General features: G+C 48.2%; 1 protein-coding gene across 2 annotated transcripts in view; it reads left to right on the forward strand.

Annotated features, from left to right (window-relative positions):
- GMDS (GDP-mannose 4,6-dehydratase) overlaps positions 1-15,907 on the forward strand; it is a 694,374-nt gene extending 678,467 nt beyond the window's left edge. For both annotated transcript variants that reach the window (XM_036350688.1, XM_036350689.1), the window contains exons 10-11: positions 15,206-15,274; positions 15,465-15,907. In XM_036350688.1, coding sequence (XP_036206581.1) covers positions 15,206-15,274; positions 15,465-15,527 — 132 coding nt within the window. In that variant the 3' untranslated portion in view covers positions 15,528-15,907. The remainder of the gene's footprint in view (positions 1-15,205; positions 15,275-15,464) is intronic.
- Positions 15,908-19,578: the final 3,671 nt, after the last annotated feature.

Consider the following 19,578-nt stretch of genomic DNA (forward strand, 5'->3'; position numbering starts at 1 on the left):
CCACCGATGGTCAGCCCAACTGTCTCCCTTTCCCCCCACAACATATTCCCTGGGTCGCCGCCCATAGCTGGCTCCTCTTTTGTCAATCATGGCTGCTTAACCAGCACCTCATCAACATTCTTAACCTCCATTACACGGTTCTATTTTCATCGTGGCTCTTATCATGACCTGGCTTCTTCCCGGCTGGTGGGTTTACTGCCAGCACCCAGAGTAGGCATGAGCTGCCTGTCCATTGGTCTCCTTGACAGCTGTGCTGGCAGGTTTGCCAGTGCTGTGGGGATGCAAGGGGAGAGTAGGTATAACCGAGAAGAAGGTTGGAATAAGTTCAGGGTATAGGGAGAGGGTTGAGACTTGAAGAGGGATGTGAGGGGGCAGGATAATGAGCATATGTGGACGCCTTAGTGACAACCACTCAACACACCACATCCTTGCCACAGCTCCAGGTTGTGGTACAAATGAGGTGACTGAGACTCATCTAGCCAGTGGTGAATCTAGAATTCCAGCCTAAGTTTCTGTGACCCCAAAGCCCAAGTGCTTTTATAGGGGTGTAGTTTAAGTAAAGAAAGAGGAGGAACAAGAATATTTCAGGCTACGGGAACAGACAGTGTGTGAAAGATGCTGCTGGTTGATCTCATTAACGGTTTCTGTGCGGTGGTGGTGGGCAGTGGCATTGGAGAACTGGCACAGAGGCTTGCATATCCATCTGAGGGATCCTGCTTGATCATCAGGCCCTGATCGAGCCATAACATATGTTGAGCCACACCTTTTCAAAACCAGGCACTGTTCTAAGCACTTATATTATTGTTAATCTTTATTATCAGTAGACAAAATTGAACAACTTTATAAATGAGGAAACTAAACCCCAGCTAATAAATGGTGGAATGGGGACTCAGCTAGGTTCACTCCAAATTTCAGGCTAAACTAACTCTGACTGCTGGGCGCCTGGGGGTCTGCACCCAGCAGAGGGGGAAATTTTACTCCACCTGCCCCCAGCCATCCCAAACTGCAATTCTGGAAGATTTTCTAACATCTTTATGCCCTTCACTTTGCTTTCCTACATCTCACTCATGCTTCATGACCCAGTTTAGGGAGCATCTGCTCTGGGCCCTGCTGGTCTGTGGTTCCCTCCTCTGTACCACTGTGAGTGGTCTCCTTCGTGGCCAAGGCTCTGGGACTGAAAGCTGTGCCCCCTGAGGAATGGTGTCTTCCTATTTTCTGTTAGTAGCGGTCATAGCAGTGGTATAAATAAGACCAGACAGCTCTTGTGTATTCTGCGAGTGCTAGCTTAGTCCTAGCACTTGGGGGAGAGGGCAGTTCTAGATGAGTCCTCCCATTGCTTACTTATGCAAGCACTTCAGTGACATGCTTGGCTCAGGACACTTCTAAGTCCCACCACAGAGCGCATTCTCCTCCCCTCTCCTGTCCCCTTCAAGTCTCAACCCTCTCCCTACTCCCCCTCCACTCACTGTGACCCCATTCTCTGTTCACCTGCTCTCTGTCACTGACCCTGCACTGTGACCTGCAGCAGATATCGCCATTGGCTTGTCAGTGTCCACTGCTGGGCCTTGAACTGGAGGGCCAGGAGACTGCAGCTGTTGGGTGCACGAATGACTGAATGTTGCCAGGATTGCATGAGAAAAATAGGTTGGAGGGTCCTTTTTAAATAGTAAGTGCTACGTGACCGTTGTTTTTGTGATAACCGTTATGCTCATTACTACTATTACTACTATGGTGGTCATTCGAGGCATCCCTTTCTGAACTCTCGCTATCAAACTCAGGAACTCCATAGATTTGGGTAAAGTCTTTAGATGCCCGTGTTTTCCAGACTCTCTCCTCACATCCAGGTCCAGAGTGGTCTCCTTCGTGCCGAGGCTGGAACTGAAAGCTGTGCCCCTGAGGAGCAGTGTCTTTCTATTTTCTGTTAGTAGCAGTCATGGCAGTGGCATAAATAAAGCCAGACGGCTCTTTTGAATTCTGTGAGTTGAAGTCTTTCCATAGAAAAGGGTGATCTGAGCAAAGGTCCTTTGGAAGTTTCCCAAGCTCACAAAATTCCCACTTCTGGAGTCTCTTGGTGTTCCTTGCCATCCTAGAAAGCGGTGGTTCCTGGAAGAATCTGCCTGAAGCTTGGATCTGCCAGGGAAGTGCTCTGGGCATCTCCTGGGCTCGTGGTTTTGAAGGTACAGAGGATAGAATCCTTTCTGAGTAAGTGGGCCCTGTTTGGTGTGTCAGCTGTTCATAAATACAAAGGTGTCATCATAGCCATTCCTGGTGGAACTTGAAGCCTACAAAATAGCCTGAGGTTCTCCTGGTCCGGCCGGTCCCAGGTGTCCAGATGTGGAGAGCTCGAGCTGCAAGCCACAGTGAGGCCTCACCTCCTGTCATTCCTGTTCCCTGGACAGAATCTGGGGGAGATCAGGCACAGGCAGGCTTTTCCAGTTAAGAAATCAAACTTGGGCCCTAGCTGGTTTGGCTCAGTGAATAGTGTCGGCCTGCGGACTGAAGGGTCCCAGGTTCAATTCCAGTCAAGGGCACATGCCCAGGTTGCAAGCTTATCCCCAGTGTGGGGTGTGCAGGAGGCGGCCAATCAGTGATTCCCTCTCATCATTGATGTTTTTATCTCTCTCTCCCTCTCCCTTCCTCTCTGAAATCAATTAAATATATTTATAAATAAATAAATGAATGAAATCAAACTTGGGAGGATGGAACAGCAGTGTGGTCAGGGTGGCTTTAGGTGGCAGTGGGTGGCCACTCTTCAAGGCTGGTCGTGTCAGGGCCCACGCTCTGAGCTCCTCCGGCCTAGAGGTTCTTTCCTCCATGGTGGCCACACCGAACTCCTACCTCCCAGGAGCATTCATGGGGCTACTCACACGAGTATCTGATCCTGCACACAGCCTCTGTATGTGAGGTGTGGGAGTAAAGGACCCTTCCAGCCCAGACTCACGCTTCGTCAGTCCTGGCTCAATCTTCAGAGCACTGCTCTTCCACAAACTCAAGATCCTAACACATCATAGCTGGTGTCACTTTGCAGAGATTGGCCTACATCTGTGCTAATGGGCCTTTGTAGGAGTGGTGTGGCCAGAATTCTAGAACCATCCAAGACTCCGGTCTGCCTTTGTCCCTCTTTCCTGTGTTTATTTGCAAAGCCCATCACACACATCAAAGAAGACAAGGTTTCTGCCTGCTGGTTTTATCAAATTACTGAGCAAGATGAACAATAGAAAGATGCAAACATTCCTGGGCCAGTTCCCTATGGCAGAAGGAGTTCACCCCTGTATTTTCTCTGACACTTTGGGTGTCTCTGCTCTGTCAACTCTTCTCCCCCGTAGTTATTAAGAGTGACTCCGCAGCGGCGTACTGCTAACTGCTGAGCAGTGTCCTGAGCATAGTCCCAGGATGGGCAGAACTGAGCAAATCCAGGGTGCCTGGCATTATCTCTGTGGTGGTGGATTACGGAACAAGAGTGTGATTTGTATATTCTGCCATCAATAATTTCTCATATCTGGACAGAGCTGTGACTTCCAAAGCATCCTCATATACACTGAAGTGTCTTTTTAGCAAGCCAGAGAGTGTGGGTCGGGCTCTTGCTTTATCTTCAGACATGAGGCCACACTTTTTTCTGGGCAGCCGTGGAGTGGGCCTCTTGGCCTTGTCAGCACAGGCCACCCTGAGAGCTGGCAGGGCACCTGCCCAGGGTCACTGTGCACAGTGTTACACTTGGGAGTCCCCACCAGAGCTTTCATCAAAGCCAGCCTGATTATTTTCCACTGTGTTTTCCTGAAAGGATGTTATGATTTTCTAGATGTTTGGTGGCTGGTGATAAATCAGGCTTTTATGATGTCATGTGAAAGGCTGCCTCTCGGACTTCCTCCCACAGCAGTCATAGATTAAAAGCAGAGTGGACCCAGTATGACTTAACCCTTCACTTGCTTGTCCTGAGACATGGTCAAGGCTGTCTACTGGCGAGGGTCGGGAGCAGGTGACTGCCTTTCCTGCAGCTGCCTTTCCCACACCTTCCCTTCCTGCACCTGCCTTTCCCAAGATTAAAGCTGGGCTGTGGACATTTGGTGACTTTCTCTGAGTTATGGGACTTCCTCATCTAAGTACCTTTGGCATCAAGTCAAGATTCAAAACCAGACAGTATGTTCTGTGAAGTGGTATAAGAGATCATAGGTAATGTTATAAAAGGAATCTTTTCAAAGAGTCTCTTTCATAATCATAAAAATGAAAGGTTTCCTTGGAAAGAAGATAGTATCAAATGCCGGTGGGCTGTGATAGAATGTTATACTCATACTTTGCTGGTAGCATTGTAAATTCATACAGTGTATTTGAAAACAATAAAAAGGTTCTCATTCAAGCCAAAATCCGATTAGTTCTCTATGAATTCTCTTTCCCTCACCTCGTATATAGTCCATCAGCAAGTCCTCTTTCCACTGGGCCTCCAAATAAGTGCCGAGTTTATCCATTTCTTTCCATCTTCCCATTCTCACCACTCCCGCTGCCACCATCCCTCCCCACCTCTGTGACCATTGCCTCCTCTGGTCCCCTGTCCTCCACAGCCCATCTCTCACTCAGCACAGCACCCAGAGTGAGTCTGATAGTGGCCAGGAGGTATATGCCGACAGTTCTCAGAGCCCTCCAGTGGCTAAGAACCAGTCCAACCCCATACTCTGTAGTGGGCTGAGAGAGGACTGAGTGTTGAAGTAAAGCAGGTCTTTCTCTGTAGATGAGTAGATATTTATACAACACACACTGAGAGAGATAATTTGCTAAAAACTTTTCAAATACCCAAGCAAGTGTCAGTGCTGTGTCCATTCTTTTGAGAGCTAGTGGAGAAGAGAGGGGCTCCTTTGTCAGCAAGTTTGTGGTTACCGTTTTACTCCAGCCAGGACCCTGCTAACGCAGGAGGAGGTGCAGGTAGGACACAGTCTCAGGATCCCTCAGGAGGCTCAATGTGTCCCCATTTGGCCATATGAGGAATAGTGCTTCCACCTCACACCCCAGGAGGTGCCAGAGCAGCAGGACAGGACCCTGACCTCTGGCCCCAGGATCTTGGGCTCTGTGTCCCAGACCTCAGCCCTTCAAGAGTAACAGATGTTTCTAGGTTGGGCAGCCCAGACATCAAAGAGTGGCAGGTTTTTCAGGGGGTAAAGAGTTGTGCATTAGAGGTGGAGCATGTTGGGCAAAACTAACTAATCCACCCTTTTTAAAACATAGCTAGAAGTCAGTCCCATAGTTACTTTCAAAATCTACATTAGGGTAAAAAAATCAGACTTTTGAGCTCTATCAAGTTGACTTAGCTGGTTTATAACTGCCCTACCAGCCACAGGTGCTCAAGGGATAGTTGGTGACTAGAGAATAAAGTCTTATGACAGCCTGGCTTTGCCTACCAAGGCCTGGGCCCTGTGATAGGGATTACCTAGAAGGCCAGACACAATCCAACTGACCATCTCCAACTTTTTCTTGGGCTTTGACCCCTCTTCTATCACTGTGTCCAGACACAGCGGTCTTCTCTCTGCTCCTCAGATGAGTACATTGCTCCCTGAGGCCTTTGCACCAAAGGCCCTCCTACCCCAGGTCTTCGTGGGAGTGTCTTTTTCTTGTCATTCAAATCTGTGATCAAATGTTACCTCTTTAGGAAGGCCTTCCCCCCCAACCCTCTCACTCTTCATCAAGCTCACTTCCTCTGAAGCCTTCTGCCTGGCACTCCTCTATCGCTGAAATGGTCTTATTCGCACTTCCTATGCTCTTGGCTGTCTCTCCCTACTGGAACACAAGCTCACAAGAATGGCCTCATCTTGTCCACGGTGGCTTCCTCAGCATCTAAAGCAGTAAATGTTTGGCAACAATCAAGAGCATGCACAATCTAATCTAATAATAGACAAACATGGTAGTTGACCATACCTCCGCTACGCTTCCCATTGGCTAATCAGCAGTATATGCAAATTAACCCAACCAAGATGGTGGCTGGCAGCCACGCAGCTGAAGTGAGCAGGAGGCTTGCTTGCTCCAGTGATGGAGGAAGCCAAGGTTCCCCGCCTGCCGCAGCCCAGCTCTGAGCTCCACTCTAAGCAACAAAGTTGCAATTATAGAAGCTAAACAAACCCCAGATACCTGCTTTCAGCAGGCCCTGGCCTCGGAGCTGGAGCAGCAACAAAGTTTCAATTATAGAAGGTAAATAAATCCCAGAATAAAAAAAAGAAAAGAAAAAGGAGAGGCTGGGAGCTTCTGTTGCCGGCTTGGCCAGCCTAAAAACAGCCCTCAGCCCCTCATCCAAACTGGCCAGGCACCCCAGTGGGGACCCCCACCCTGATGGGGGTGTGATCAGCTGCAAACAGCCATCAGCCCCTCACCCAGGCTGGCCAGGCACCCAAGCGGGACCCCCACCCTGATCCGGGACACCCTTCAGGGCAAACCAGCCAGCCCCCACCCGTGCACCAGGCCTCTATCCTATATAGTAAAAGGGTAATATGCAAACTGACCCTAACAGCAGAAAGACTGGGAATGACTGGTCACTATGACACACACTGACCACCAGCGGGCAGATGCTCAATGCAGGAGCTGCCCTCTGGTGGTCAGTGTGCTCCCACATGGGGGAGCTCTGCTCAGCCACAAGCCAGGCTGATGGCTGCCAGTACAGCGGTGGTGGTAGGAGCCTCTCCCGCCTCCTCAGCAGTGCTAAGGATGTCCGACTGCAGCTTAGGCCTGCTCCCCGCTGGCAAGTGGACATCCCCTGAGGGCTGCCGGGCTGCCAGAGGGATGTCTGATTGCCAGCTTAGGCCCAATTCCCCGAGGAGCAGGCCTAAGCCAGCAGGTGGTCATCCCCCGAGGAGTCCCAGACTGTGAGAGGGCACAGGCCGGGCTGAGGGACCCGCCCCCCCCCCCACCCGAGTGCACAAATTTTTGTGCACCAGGCCTCTAGTGATTACAATAATTGAAGGAAAGCAGAATACAAAATCCTGTATACTCTGTTCACCATTATTCAAAAAATGATGATCTGAAAATAGAGTTGGTTTGGAGTGCAGTGTGAAAGTAACATATAACTAGAAAAGAAAAAAGGTAAGACAACCCACTTAAAAATATTACATTTTCACCCATATTGTTACTACAAGAAATTAAAGTAATAGCTTTTCCTGCAACTTAATGAGAAAAGCACCAATAGCTAGCCTTAACAGAAAGTGGTTAGGGGCAGTCAGGCAGGGAGGTGAGCGGTTAGGAGCCAGCGGTCCCAGATTGTGAGAGGGATGTCTGACTGCCCCCGAGAAGCCCCAGATTGGAGAGGGTACAGGCCGGGCTGAGGGACCTCTTCCCCTCTTCCCACCCCGTGCACGAATTTTGTGTACTGGACCTTTAGTTGACATATAATTGATGTGAAGTAAAATGCACAGATCTTAGCTGTATAGTTTGATCCACTTTGACAAATACATACACTCACGAACCCTACATGCCTATAAATATAAAAACATCACCCAAAAGTTCCTTCCCTGTTGATCCTCTTCCCCAACAAAATTTCTATCACCATCAATCTGACTGCCCGTCCTAGAACTTCCCACACTCCAATCATGCAGTGTATGCTCTTCTCTGTCCATCCTTTCATTCAGCATTAGAGCATGTTGATATTTCTATGTTGATGTCATCTATATTAAGTAGAAATCTGTTTGCTACCCATTAATGTAGCATAGAGTATATTGTTTAAGTACTTTCTAGGGAGGGATTGTCCTATTGAGCATTAGGCATGCTGGACTAAGCACCAGAAATCCTGGCTTTCAGCCCCAAACCCTACTTTATGACATTAATCAAATTATTTAATTTAAATGTCTCTATAGATGCATTCAGGTATAGGGTTATGTTTCTCTTACAAAGATAGGAAAGAAAGAATGCCGGTTAGACATGTAGCACAGATACCCAACAGCCTGGTAAAACTCTCTATTAACCGTGATAATAGGAAACCAAGTGAATGAATAAATAAGATAATAGAAAACTTAAAAATTCATCTCAATACTCACCTTTTCTCTTTGATTTTCGAAAACCTTACTAACAAATATCATAATAGCTGTTTTAATTCTCCCTCAAATATGAAAGTGCCCAGAGAAACAACCTAAAATCAAGAATTTGGATGTGATGGTTAGTCCTAGAGTTTAAGAAGTTACTGAGGGAATGAGTGCTGAGTGAATGTACGGTTGTACCTGTGAATGACCGTGTGGGGTCATTTCTGTTTTGGGGAGAAGGATGGTGAATGGCAGGATGAAAGGTAGGAGGGAGGATTACTGAAGTGCGGTTTCTTGAATCTGAATGGCCTAATGTATTATATAAATTGAGGAAAACTCCAAAAGGAAAAAAATATCCCATCTATATTATGGAGGCACTCATATTATTTACAATATTCTTCATAACTCATGTTCAAAAGGAGTGGAGAAAGCTTTTCTAAAGGATGGGCAGATTTCCTAAGCAACTGGAGGGGAACAAGCTTAAGGAAACACACCTTCACATTGTGGGCTGCGGGTGGCCTGTGGCCCCAGCCAGCCTTCTCTCCGGTGCAGGCTGCAGATAAGCCAAGGACAGTGTGGCTGTCACCCCTCAGTCACTTTGTGGGGTGCTTTCACCCTACAGAGAGGCCACCTGAACATGCAGAACTCCTAAGTTGCACTGTGAGTGTGACTGGAGGTTAATTAGCTGATGTATGTGAAATGCTCTGAGGATAAAAAGCACTAAGTGGCAAAAGAGGAGCAGCCTGCCTCTCAAGCTCCAGATTGCCACTTGCCAATTATGTCACAATGATCTCAATCAGTCCACTTAAAGGTGCTTTATCTCCTTTCCTCGGGGTTTGTGCCACCTCCTACCAGCACGGGCAGAGCTTTACACCCTGATCCAGTCATTAACATAACCAGTAATTTCCGACAAAGATGGTGCTGGCTTTGAAGCCTGGAACACTGAGGTCACTAACAATCTTATCTCCCCTCATTAGCTGGCCCTGTGCTGGCTGTGAATCAGCGCCATGTCAGCTGGGCAGGGTGAAGATCAGGGGAGAAACAGAATCGAGGAGCCCTGGCCACAGTACTTAATGTAGCCTTCCCCAGGCTGATACTCCCGTGAGCACCAGGCACCAAGAAATTTAACTCTACAATTATGATAGATGTAGAGTAGGTAGAGAAAGATCTAGTACCTCATAAATATGTATGAAGTAAGACTACATCCCCCAAATCTCATTTGCTTATTTTAAGCAACCTATTACCTGTGAGTAGAGAGCTCCCCAAAAGCTACGAGGTACAGCTTCTGAGAGATGCTCCTCTCTGCTTAGCTCTTGGGCCCGAAGCTGGTGGACAGGACAGGCTCCAAGGCGCGCAGGCCAGAGGGTGCCCTAGGCCAGTGTATTCCTGGGATCCTGCTCCAGGGATGCCCTGTCGGGGACAGACACTGGGTTGCAGTGGCATCTGTTTGCAGCCTGTGTGTCCACAGAAGGGAACGGACCCCTGTCCTCATCTCTGCACATCTCAAGCATGTCTACTCAAAAGGACTTTTTACAGAATATTTTTAAAAGGAAGTTAATGTGTTTGTGTCCTACAATTCCCCTATATACTTGTGTTGTCTATATGTTTTATAGAGCCCTTTTTGCCTAACTATATTTCCCTTCTTATGCTAACCACATTTTAAAAATACAAGTGAATCAAAGATTATCTACATGAAGGCTGCACTGAATATGTCATTCACCAGGTTCTCCCTTTATAAAGTAAATACTTTTTAAAGCCACATTAGGCTTTATTTACAAGTGGACACATAAGGAAGATAATGTTCTCATTCACTTTCCAAGAACATGCTAGGCAGGCATTTTCATCAGTGTCCGGGGTGTACATGTGCATGGATTTCTATCCCTTTGTTTGATAGCTCTTAATAGCTACCGATTCCAAATGACAAATGCTACCAATTGTAAATAAGTGGTTCCCAGCAAAGAAAAATGAGATCAAGTGAGGGGTCACAGGATCTAGAGACCCCCTCAGGCACTCCTGGGAGGTCAGGACAGTATATCCTGAGTTCTAACTGATGGGGCTCACATGTGAGTGAGGCCACCAGCAGAGGTGACAGTGTTGCTACGTGAGGACTCAGCCAGGTTTCAGTCCAGGGCACCCTCTATAGCCCTGTGTCCCTGGCTCCCAGCGGCCGCTGCCAGGTAACTGAGGATGGGGACGATGCAGGGCCTGCACACTCTGCTTTCCTCCTTTTGCCACTTTATTTGCACTGTCGGGTCACTGTTGGAGCCGGTGCTGACTGACTCCATTTCCCTGAGGTTGAGCCCACATTGTTCGTGCTCCGAAGGCATTCTGTCAGCCCTGCTGATGGACAGTCCCACTGAGTCCGGCTTCCTGAGCAGACCAGACAGGCCCGCTGTTTTCTCCTTGTCTCTTATCGCCCCTTGTCATTAAAGGTGATGCCTGGCTTCAACTTCAATTTGTGCTGAAATACAGCAGTAAAGGGAGAGAGAAGGGAAGTGCTCATCACTGTTATTAAGGCCACTGTGCTTCTCACTGCTCCGAGACTCACTCTCTCTAGGAAGGTTTCAATCAAAGGATACATTTGTGAGCACCAGAGTTTAATCTGCGCAATGAGACATTATATAGCAAACTTTCTTAGGGAACTTTCTGACTCTTCCCCCCCCCCCCCCCATTATTATCTCAGCTGCATGTCTTGAATGTTGAGTGGGATGTGCTTTGAAACTTTTTCCATTTTACTGAAGTTTTGGGGGTATGGGTTGTTGTTGTTTAGCAGTTTTGTCTTTCTAAAAAGAAGCATTTCATCAGAGTAAATCTTTCTTGCTTACTTTCCATTAGCATAAAGTTAGATCAAGAACCAAATTCATTGGCATTCTTTTATTCCCTTGGAGCCTGAGCTAGTCTGCAATTTTGCTTTTTTAAGAAAAGTGGCAGGAAAGAAATGAATGCAAAGTGCTGCTCCTGCTGCAGAGCTTAGCTTCTTGACGGTGTTTAAGCAGGGTTCTCCCCAGTCTTAATCTTCCTCATTAACATCTGTCTGTACATCTCCTTATTTACAGCATGGAGTCAATCTCTCTCAGTGTGCACATTAGAAATTTAACATCCTGCCGAAAGAGCTCACACTCTTAAAATGTTTCTTCACCTAAACAGATGTTCTTTGCAAACTTTACAAGCAGACCTGTAGGAAATGTGGTATCCCACACATAATTTGAAATAAATATTAAAATTTTCCCAATGCAACCTCAGGGAAAGAGGAAAAAAAAATGAGACTGTGAACTTTGAAAGATATGTGATATAATCTATTTAATAACATTCCCTACAATGATTTTAGAAGTGGGTGGGTTTCAAAGGGATTATATGTGTTAAATAATAATCAAAATAAAATAAGATTGGGGGAAGGAAAGAAAACTAGCCAGCATCATTTAAAGATGTGGTGTTATCTTGATGGAGGTGAAAAGGTACCCGGACAGGAGGAGAGAAAATTATAGTCGGAGTAGAAGATAGTGGCACGGCATGCTCTCTACTTTTCTGGACTTTGTGTTAACTATGTGGGCTCAGAAACTGGCTTAATGATTTTTCCAGGATTTAGTCTGGCCCTTTATCAGTTCACTGGAACAAGAACATAAGCCAGGAGAGCCTGAAAAATTGCTGCAGCAAAACATTTCCTCCTGCTAGGCTGCTGTTCGCTGCTTTGACCACTGGCCTTGGCCTTTGGGGTTTATGCCTGGACAAAGAGTTAAAGGACAACTCCTAAAGGTCAAATAAGTCGACAGTAGTCAGGGACTCTGAGAAAAAAGAGGGGGCTCTGGGCATCTGGGCACATCCATTTTCTCTTGCTCATGCTGTTTGGCTGCTATGAAATGCTCAGCTAACCCTAATTGAATTTGACAATAATAAATCACATGTTGAAATTGTATAGCTCACCTAAATAGCAATGGAAATGGTGAAGACACCAGAAGCCGGAGTTCAGGAAATGTCATATTCACATAGAAATGCTTTAAATTTTTCCCAGAGCTTTATTGTCTTTTCTACAGAAAGGTTCCAGACCACCCAGTGCACAGGTCCATTTTAGAAACTGCACATAAAATCATCACTTTAATTCAGCTCTGCCTCTGTTGTCATCCTGTAGCTTTAAGCCCATAAACAAAAAGGAACTGAACTTTCAGAAAATGAGACAAGAGCACAGCAGATGAGCTCACTCTTCCCTCGTCCTCAGGAGCCGATCACACCCTAGCGGAGAGGGTGTGTGAAATCTAAAAGTAAAATATGTTTTGTCCTTATTTTCCTCTCCCCTCCACCTTGCTCCACACAGTCCTATAAGGAGAGTGGTTCCTGGCGTCATTATAAGAACCACTTACATTGTAAGAACACAGTTTCTAAATCTCATTTCTCTGGGGCTAGCAGAAGACTTATTTAAAGGAGCATTTCCACGCCCACCCGTGTCATTCAGAGCCACGTGCGCTCCCACGCCTGGCCTTTCCCATGCCACCTTTTAAGGACCCCCTGTGCCCCAAACCTTGCAGACTAAATCATTTACTTTATATTTTCTTTGAAGGACACCACAGGAAAAAGTAAAGTCCTTCGGGAGGAGTGAAGTGTCCTTAGTCTTCCCCTACGCTGACTGGGCACAAGCGCGTGGACTGCTCTAGATGTCAGCTCAGTTGCATCTGGCACAGTGAGCCGCTGTTTTGTTTTGATGGAACCTCATCCTTTTCCTTCACAAGGTCTTTTGGTCTAATTAAATTTCAGGGAGACAGAGCCTTGGCAGGAGGTTAAAGTAAGCTGCTAGACTGGAATGTAGGAGTTGGGCTCAAAACTAAATTGGGAAGTTTAACTGGGTGCGTCTCCGGTTTCAATGAAATACTTTTACAGTGCATGGTAGCAATGTCTGTTTCTAAGCTTTTGAAAACCATTTTTCTTTTTTCCTTAATTGTAGTTCCCTAGTTGTTTTTATATTATGAGCTACTTGTAGAAAAATACAGGAAACATAATTACAATACAAAGCTCCCTTTCCCAAGCCTACTGAGATTACTTGAAGCCAGAGTTGGTTTTAGGGTTTTGCTAACTATAAGTTAAGAGTCATGAATTGCATCCTATGCAGGGCTAGTTGATTTACAACAAGTGTTGCATGATTAAACAACAACCATGTTTCTTCAGGCTGTGTAGCTGCTGTAGAATTCGAGGGCCATGTTGCCTTGTGAGGCCACATTTCACAGCTCCCTCTGGGGAACAAGAATGAACATCATTGTGTGACTCTTACAGTAAAGCAGAAGTATTGTAGAAGTACATACAAGCTTATTTAGGGAAGGGAAAGAGAAATAAATTCATTTGTTTTTCCACTTATATTTCCAGTTCCATGTAGCAGCACTGTGTTAAATTGCTAAGTATTAATTTTTGTACCCTACTTTTCCTGAAGAATGAGCTCACTCTTCCCTCGTCCTGGATGCCTGGGCCAGCAGAAATAACTTGTTTTACTATTATTAATACTCCGGAGAGGAAATCGGTACTTCAGTGTATTGTGAAATGAAAAGCCTTTGGGAGTTTGATTTATTCAACCCTAAGTAATGATGGATGGTTGAGAATGAGAGTTGTTGAATGTACCCTGTTAGCGTACCATTTCAAGCAAACAGTACAGATATTCAGAAGTAGCTTTCTAGTGAAGGTGAGCGCGCAGCGTGCCCTGCAGAGAGGGCCTGCCCAGCTCGGGGTGGCCTGCCCAGTGTGGGTCTACAGCACCCCCCAGGCCTGCTCCTCTCAGGGGACTCCCAGGAAAATCTGTGGGGGAGGCTCTTAGTTGCAGCTCCATTATCTGTTACTTTCACTGGATATGACTGGTTTTAAGTTGTTCTTTAATATCCTGTGTAGGGAAAATGGTGTCTTCATGAGATACTGACCTTGTTTAAAATTAGGCTGTTTTCATACTGCCTTCACAAAATAGTTCTCCTGTTTTGAAGACTCATATCTTGTGTACTATTTGATGAAGACATTTGTATATGGAAAAGCTAAATGTTTATCTTACCCCCAAAATGGCCAAGTACTTTTCTTTCTTTTTTCTTGTCTTTTCTTTTCTCGTCTTTCCTTCTCATTCTTTCCTTCCGCCCTCCCTTTTTGCAAATCATCTTGAAATTCTCATCTCAGTTTTCTTTAGAGAGCTGTAATAAGAAATTGGTGAGTGAGGGCTGAGATGCAGAATGAATTAATTTATTCTCCTCTGGTTTTCTTTTAGCAAGCTTTCCTTCCAACGAAGTGTTTTAAATGGATGGAAACTCTCAGAAGCCCTGGTGTGTTTGGTTTCCGCTCTGCCCTGGTGGCTGAGGGAGCAGACTGCCAGAGCCATGGGCACACAGTTTCATACTTTTTAGTATTTTGATAAGGCCCCCATCTGATGGGAGGAGAAACTTAAGTATCAAGCAAATGGCGGCCCCAGCCGCTCGCACAGGAGCTGGAAGTTGTTTGAAAATTAACTTGATTCTGCAGCAGAGTGGTTAGGTGACACTGCAGAGGGAGGCGAGCAAGGCAGCGTTTGCAAACTGCCTGATGCGCATCATTAGTGGGTGGAGAGGAGCCCTTCTACAGAGCGTACCAGAACCGAACAGGAGAGGAAACGCTGTGTATACTGCCCCTGGAAGGCAGGGCTGCTTCGGGAAGCTTCGGTTTCGTTTTATTTGCCTGTGGGTGTGCTTGGTGGCAGTGTGAACCGAGGTCTCCAGAGTCAGAGAGGCTGGGAACCGCCGGGGAAGGACCGCCCGGCCGGAGTGACCGTGGCCCCGGTAGGAGAGGGGCGCCCGCCCGCCTGGAGCAACGGTCCCAGGCCACGTCCCCACACCGCGCAGCGCGGCTGGTGGCAGCGGCGGGCGCGCGGCGTCCGGAGGAGCTGGGGGACGGTGACACTCACTTCTCCCTCCTCTTGCCTGAGAAACGTGGTAATTCCAAACAGTTCACACAGTAGCGTCCCTGTCAAACCCCTGTATATACTGTAAAGTCACGGAGCGTCTGCGGACGGTGGACGCGAGGGCTGCGCGGGCTGCGCACGGACGGCTGTCACCCCCTCCCCGGCTGTGCAGCGCTTGCTTAAACGCGACCATCGCAAGAGTTACGGCTCCCAGAGCCAAGGCGATGTGCCCGGCGGGGACCTGGTGGAGGGAAGCGGGAGCCTTGAACGCCATCGGCCTCGGGACCGCCACCCTGACCACGCCCGTCTGTCTCTCTCTCTCCACCCTCAGGACTTTCTGCAAGGAGACTGCACCAAAGCGAAACAGAAGCTGAACTGGAAGCCCCGGGTCGCTTTTGATGTAAGTGTCCCCTGCGCGGTGGGCCCCGGAGAGGGTGGCCACCTGGCGGGCAGCTGGGCGCCGGTGGTGCCCAGATCGGATGGCGAGAGGGCAGCGGGGAGCCGCCACGGGGGGGGGGGGGGGGAGGTGTCGCCAGGAGAGGGTGACGGAAACCCCACCCTCAGCGCCCACCCTTTGTCTCTGATCCCAGGAGCTGGTGCGGGAGATGGTAGACGCCGACGTGGAGCTCATGCGGAACAACCCCAACGCCTGAGCGTGGCCGCCCAGCGCCAAGCCGCCCCACCGGCCTCTGTCCCAGCAGAACCAGCCCTTGGGGGCCGCACCAGTGGTTCAGGGAGGAGCGAGGGGCGCGCCCTTCCGAGAGCTGCCTGAGACCCCCACAGCCACTGAGCAGTGGTCTTGCCAACAGGCCTGTGGCCGCTCAGGTTTGCAGCAGCCGGGACAGGACGCGGCGCTCCGGTTTGGCCCACTTTCCCTTGTCGAGGCCTTCTCTGAATGGTTCTATGAAATCAGAAAGATGTTTTAATCACATGTTCACTTTACTTGAAATTATGTCATTAGACAGCTGAAATTGTGAGGCTTTCAAATGGTTTTCTTTTTTCTGATTAAAAATGGCCTTTCTATAAACCAGCAGGAGGAGTTGGTGTCCATGTTTTCTGCAAGTTATAAAAGCAGCTATAAGGGCCACAAAACAAAACAGAAAACCTCGATCCATGGCTTGGAGTGAAATAGCTCCCTGCAGGCCTGCTCCCTTTTGAGAGAGCCCCTGCAGGCAGACACTGCGGGGCCCAGGCTGACTTTGCCTGTGTGTCCTCCTAAGTCTCTGCCTGGACATTTGTCTCCCTCCCAGTGACAATAAGCCAGTCTCTCCAGCCCATTTGGAAACCCAGTTCCTGCAGAAAGGAGGCATTCACACTGCTCTGGTCTCTGCTGGCTATAATTAGAACCCACGGGCTCCAGTCATCTCAAAGGAAGGCTTCAGAAATAGAGGGGGGTTAGGAGAAGAAACTTGAAGGTAAGTAAATATTGTTGGAACATTCCACGCCGAAGCCCCTGGGTTACCCAGAGGTCTGTGAGCCATGCTTTCCCTTGTGGTCTAGAATCTTACACAATACTTACCTCCAACCTCTTCTCAGTGCTACATCACTTTTTAAATCTAATTTTGATTTAGTCATTCAACCAATTTACATTAAGTGCCTAATATATGCCAGGTCCTGTGCCCTTCAACTACATCAGCATTAATTAGAAATTATAATACGGAGGTTTTAAGTCTGGGCCTGGGATCACTGACCAGTTTCACTAAGTGCATCATTTAGGTGGCCTGGCTTGGACCACAGGCATGGGCTCTTGAGCCGTGGACAGTGTGTCTGCACAGCCATGGCAGGTGAACACATGAACACACAAACATATGGAATCTGCAGCAGCAAGCAAGGATCTGCATACGGGTGGATACCTCTGCATGAAATGCCATATTTTGCTGCAGAACAAATTAAATCAGGGCTCTTCTTCCCTTCACTTTCCCTCCAAGGGAAGCAAAGTAAAACTTTATAGCAAATGGACTTCCAGCCTTGCCCATCTTCTGTGAGTGCGGGCGAGCTGTTTCTGAATGTATCTCCAGCAGGTTTACGGTCTGGGGAGGACCCAGGCTCCGAAGGCTGGCGGCAGGAAAGAGGATTCTTTGTGTGGCTGCCCAGAGTTGCTGCGACAGCATACTGGCCAGGGCCAGCCTCAGCTTTGATGGAGCAGAACTAGGGTGGCCTGAGCTAGCTAGCGGCCCCCTTCTCAGAAGCTGCCCCAGGATGGGGCCTTCTCCCAATCGGGATGCTGCTAATTGGAAACAGATGGTCCCTGGCAGACTGGGCCTCCAGGACGAGGCAGGCTGGTGGGCACACATACACACACACACTCACACTTACATACTCACACACTGTCACTCACAGACTTCAATACACACATCCAAACACTCACAAACACAAATACACACCTACCAACACGCCATTTCATACACATTCACTCACTCGCAAGCATAACTCACAAACCTGCTATCACACTGTCACACATACACTCACAAATAAACACATTCACACACGTTCCCCTTAGCCTTGACCTGACAGACAGGCACCTCCTTTTCTCCTCTGACCCCCTGAACCCTCCACCTCATCCCATACCCAGGCAAGGAGACCATTCCAGGGCTTGCAGTGACCCCATTCAATTCAGTGTTTTGTGGCTTGTTAGCCTAAAGGCATACTAAGCTCTTCAGTGAAGACCAGGACAGATCCTAGGTAGGGGTTTAATGGGAGTCCAGTGGAGCCATAACATTAAACTATTCTTCCCAAAATGGTCTGGAGAATCAGTTTCTGAAAGACACAAGGAGTATTTTTGGTTGCAACCTTCTCTTTATTCCTGCACCCTCAGTGGGAAGGTGGGGGTCCACTTGGCTTCTAAGCCTGAGTGTGTTTAAAAGGAGAAAAAGAGAACAAATTTGAGTCTTTTTGTGTTGTGAATTTCATTTGGACATCTTCAAGACAATTTTATCTTAAATATCAATTCCGTTTCAGTGAACTTATTTTCCCCTTTTTTCTGCTCTGCCAGCTTTAGCTATTCATTTTAGATGTGATAAAATATGTTCCATCTCCATTTTTTTAAGTTAAAAACTAAGAAACTTACAATTTTAGTACACTCAAATATAATAGCAAAGCAGTCCAACCCCTCATTAGTGCCCCAGATGAGCAACAAGGTGCCTGGATGCATGGGCCACCCAGCAGCCTCACTTTCCATCAGACTTGCCTGCCAGACTATCATGGGCTTTGTCTGCTGCCCTTTGTCATTAAGGAATTAGAAGGGAGCTAGGTCAGGCATAAGAAGCCTGACACACCTCTATAGCTATTTAGAACCAAGGCCTGTGGCAGACTGCAGGACCTTTAGGGGGAGAGCTTGGGAGATAATGCTCCCTGTAAGAGGGCTCCTCGGACGGACGTTGATTTCAGGCTGTGGAATGGCTTCAGTCTCCTCTTGTCTCCTTTAATCACCAAGACCAACCACCAAGATTCCCTAGAACCTTGGCCACACTGGTTGGCTGCTGGCGAATGAGACCTTCCCTGTGCTATTAAAGGTTGTAGTAGGAGACAGCACTTTGAAATTTCATTTCAAAATAACCTTAAACTTTACAAATAAATGTGTAAGCCCCCCAAAAAGCCTCAAAGCACCCCCAGCATCTTGTTTGTTGTGGGAATTCCAATCAGGTATTCTCATATTTTTGTATGTGTGGGGTTTTTTTTAAATTAAATCTTTATTGTTGAAAGTATTTTACGGTATTCTCAGTTTTAAGACATATCCCAAAAGTCCAAGTTCACACTCATCTGTTTTTCACGACCTGCACTGAAGCCTTCAAAACACGGAATGAGGAGTGGGGTGTACAGAGAACCCGCACTGGGTTTTAAAAAATATCGTGTGTTTCTGTGAGCACATGTGTTACAACATATTACCACATGCCACCGCCATCTCCAGAAACTGTGGGTTGTAGTCACTGGAAATTTTCACAAACAGCAGTGACAACTGGGACACGAAGCCTCTCGGGGACTAGCCCACCCTCCGCAGCCGGAGGTTTGCCACAGTTCACAGTGTCCTTTCCAACCCCCGGGTCTGGGCGGGATTTCTTCCAGGAGGCCTGGGGGTGCTGCTGCCCTGCCCCAAGCAGGCTCCAGGCCAAGACCTCCCTGTGACCTCCTTCTCCCTCCGGTGCACTCTGAGAGCGGGAAGCACATTTTGACGTGTGTGCCATCAGGATTATTAGGGAGACTGGACCTCGGGCCATTCCAAGCCTATGTGGCCGTCGCTCCCTCCTCCAGGCCCAAGCCGCGGGCCTTCCCGCAGGCAGCCAATGCGCACCCTCGCTACTCCAGCGTGCGCTCTATCCCCCAGACCTTCCACGGCCTCTTTAGGAATACCATGGCCGGGCCCCACGCCACCCTCACGGGTTTCCTCAGCCAGAGTCTCTGCTGGGAGGCCGACGACCGCGTGCTGACCCCAGGCCCAGAGCCCGCGCCTACTCCCGTCTCCCGCCCTTCCTCCGGGGTCAGGGGTCACACACAACTGACGCCCGGACGCCAGGTTCTCAGCTGCCCCTTTTGATCTTTAAACTCGGGAACTGAGGCGCCTGCCTGTGTGCAAGCCCCTCGAGTCAGGCCACGGGCGCTGGGACCGCTTTGCTGCGGTGCTGCAGGGCCCCTAAGGCGACTGCGGAGGCCTCCGGTGGCCCTGTCTCCGCTCCCTAGCTCTGAGCCCTGGACGGCCTCCGGTCTCGG

The sequence above is a fragment of the Myotis myotis genome, unplaced genomic scaffold (assembly GCF_014108235.1).
Source record: "Myotis myotis isolate mMyoMyo1 unplaced genomic scaffold, mMyoMyo1.p scaffold_m19_p_2, whole genome shotgun sequence".
NCBI classification, from domain to species: Eukaryota; Metazoa; Chordata; class Mammalia; order Chiroptera; family Vespertilionidae; genus Myotis; species Myotis myotis.